This window comes from Myotis davidii, unplaced genomic scaffold (assembly GCF_000327345.1).
Source record: "Myotis davidii unplaced genomic scaffold, ASM32734v1 scaffold184, whole genome shotgun sequence".
NCBI classification, from domain to species: domain Eukaryota; kingdom Metazoa; phylum Chordata; class Mammalia; order Chiroptera; family Vespertilionidae; genus Myotis; species Myotis davidii.
Genome location: NW_006297021.1, coordinates 6,198,988 through 6,202,042, shown reverse-complemented (window position 1 = coordinate 6,202,042; position 3,055 = coordinate 6,198,988). Strand labels below are relative to the sequence as shown.

General features: G+C 60.3%; 1 protein-coding gene across 1 annotated transcript in view; it reads right to left on the bottom strand.

The window, feature by feature from the left end:
• The window catches only part of HELT (helt bHLH transcription factor), a 2,016-nt gene extending 447 nt beyond the window's left edge, over nucleotides 1-1,569 (bottom strand). The window contains exons 1-4 of the mRNA XM_015569748.1: nucleotides 1,543-1,569; nucleotides 997-1,134; nucleotides 656-752; nucleotides 8-266 (exon numbers count right to left, since the gene is read on the bottom strand). Of these exons, the coding sequence (XP_015425234.1) occupies nucleotides 8-266; nucleotides 656-752; nucleotides 997-1,134; nucleotides 1,543-1,569 (521 nt within the window). The remainder of the gene's footprint in view (nucleotides 1-7; nucleotides 267-655; nucleotides 753-996; nucleotides 1,135-1,542) is intronic.
• Between the last annotated feature and the right edge of the window lie 1,486 nt (nucleotides 1,570-3,055).

The window sequence follows — 3,055 nt, the reverse complement described above, 5'->3', positions numbered from 1 at the left end:
CTCGGACGCCTCCCCGGGGCTGTGGCCCCCGAACTCGGGCCCCGCTGGGTGCAGCTGATAGGAGAAATCCGGCTCCGAGAGCGACCCCAGCGGCGGGAAGGCGGGCTCGGCGCCCAGGCGGGCCTTGGACTGCAGGAAGGCGAGGATGCGCGCGTACTTGGTGTCCTTGGTCTCCATGCGCTCCACGGTGGTGAGGTAATGCACCAGGTTCTTCATGCACTCGTGGTAGCCGTAGTGGAAGTAGTTGGCAAACTCTGCTAACAGTTCTGCTGGAGGGCGGGAAAGTCATAGACAGGAAAGAAACTGAGCGGCCCCTTCCCTGCCGGGAGCCCCTGGCGGGTGCAGGCACCTCCCACCACACTTTCTGGCCAGAGTTCCCACTGGAGGTCCGCCTCCCCTCTCCCCAGTCTGGAGAAAGGAAAAGAACAAGCCAGAGGCCTGCTTTCTCCGCCCCTCCCCACCTGAGAGGAGGCAACGGAACCAACCAGCCCAGAACCCTCCCAGCCCGTCCGCTAGCCTTTGCAGGACCCCACCGCGCCCGCTCTGCCCGGTCGGGAGAGGAGGCCTCTCCTGCGCGCCTTCCTCCTACCGCCACCCCCAGGTCTGTGTGGCGCACGCTCCCGGCCGGGTTTCGCCTGGCCCAGCCCGTGCGCACCTTTTTCCCTTCCCCGGGGAAAGTCAGCCGAGTGCAGCGCCCGCAGGTACTGGACGGTCATCTCGAGGATCTCCGCCTTCTCCAGCTTCCCGGAGGTCTGCAGGGGAGAAGGGGCCTCAGCGCGCGCAGGCGCAGGCCAGCCCAGGGGCCAGTGCGCGGTGCGATCTGCCGAGGACTAGCGAGCGGCTGCTGTGCACCGCACGGTGCCTGGACTTGGCGCCCAGGCGGGGAAGGAGGCTCCCGTACGGGCCCTCTCTGTCCCCGGATCCCGGCATCTAGGCTGAGGGTGGCAGCAGAGGGTCCCCGGCATCTAGTTCTCTGTTCTCACTGCCATACGTTACCTGCTTCGCCAGGGCCATGGGCACCGTCTTGCCCAGCTCGTTCAAACAGCGGTTAATCCGGTCCCTCCGCCGCTTTTCTATCACTTTGTGGGAAACGCGGGTTCTCTGGGAACAGAAGTTTGTGAATTTCCGATGGCTTTACCCAGGGAGTGGAAATCCCCATGGAAACCCCCCTGCCCACTGGCTTCCTAGCTCCCCGTGCTGCCCAGGGGCTCTCGCCCGGAACGGGCCCGTTCCTCTCCACACGTGGATAAAACGAGCTCTGCCCTCCTTCGCCGTGTTGGCGCGCTCCCGTCCGGTCTCCCTACTCGCTGGGCTACACCCGAGCTGAGGGCCAAGGCTGTGGGGAGGTGGCCACTAGGCCTGGGCTGGTCGCGGATTCAGGAGTCTCCTCCCTCCATCCTCCTCCCCTTCCCAAACCACTCAGCTGCTTTACAGGAGAAGTCACGCGTGGTCACGTCCCTGCCCTCGGCCCAGCCAGGTGGCCCCTGGGGGGTCAGTGCCCCACCATCAGAGCGCAAGAGCCGTCCAGCCCCAGCAACTCACTCTGCGTTCCTTGAGCTTGTCTGACATCCTGGTGAGAGCGCGTCCTGGAGAGGCGGGGGCGCGGCGCCGTCCACCGTCCGCTCTCCGCCCCGTGCGCCCCTTTCAGGGTCCCAGGTAGACTGCCGCCCCCCAGCGCCGAGGGGCTGCCTTATAAAGCGGTCACCCAGGGCTCCAAGTGCATTCACGAGTTGAATTATTCCATAGGATTAGGGAGCTGCGTTTGAGGGATGTATGCATTCAAGATCAGTTTTAAAGAAGTTAAGGAAAAAAAATTTAGCAGCCGAGGGGGGCGAGCTGGGGGTAGATGAGCTTTGTTAATCCACGTGGCCCTTCAAAGGACACGTGATTGGCGGGGAATAACATTTGCATGGCAACAGCCCGGGCAGGAAAAGGAGGCGGTAGCTGGGGCCGGTGTCGAGCGAGGGAGCGCCCATAGCCACAGGCGCAGAGCGCAGGGGCGCAGCGGCCACGGGCACCAGGGGGTGAGGACCCTCACAAAACAGTGTCGCCTCCTTTAGTCCCACCACCGAGTCTCACACGATTGCCTGTTTACAAATCCCAGCAAGGGCGCAGTCCCAGCGCCCAGTGCGCTTTAAAGCCTGTCCAGAGCCATTAAAGTAATTAAGTAAGCCTTTAATAGGCTGTTCCGCTGGGTTCAAGGGAGAGCCCTTGGAGACGGAGGCGCCCCGTTTGTTCCCAGGCTTTTCTCACACGACTTGGTGACACGTCCATCTCCCCCTTTTTGTCGACGCCGCTTCATTTGTCCGGACATCCCGGCAGGTGTGGGCTGCGGCTGGCACACGAGGCTCCCGCGCTGCGCCACCCCTCCCGCCCGCCTTTGGCACGCGACGCTCCCCCTTCTCCCTGACCACGTCGCTCGCTTTCTTTTCTGTGTGTGGTGGGAGGGGGGTGGTGGGAGGATTGGGGGGCAACACAGAGAAGAGTGGGCCGAGAAGAAAAGGGGGCATGCAGCTGGCCCAGGCGAGCATTATGCAACGTCACCTGCGAGAGGGGGCGCCTGCAGACCCCTATTCATTTGCCTAATTTTGGTCAATTTAACAAACTTCAGGAGAAATTATTGTGGCTTTGTCAGGGAGGGTGAAGCCTTCTGATCGAATTAACAGCATGTTTTGATCCGGTAAATGTCATTAGAAAGGGAGAAACAATCGCGCTTAGAGGGCTCTGAGTAATGCGCCTAAGTGGAGACGCCAAAGCGCACAGCTCACAAAGGGAGCAAGTAGCTGCCACAGGGAACTTTTGTACCCGCCCATCGCCCAAGTTTTGACACAAAAAGGCATTATTTCATACTTGAATACATTTAATCCAACGATTGTCTATTTTCTGCAAACATATTTTCACAGCATTGTTAACTTTTTATGTCCCCCTTTCGAGGACGCCTTTTCTTAACGTTTGAGGGCCGGAGAGCGCAGACACTTTGGGCATCAATATTTGTCACTGAAAAGGGCTCCGTGAAGTTAGGGAAGTTGATCTCTTTTTTATGGTTTTAGAGAGC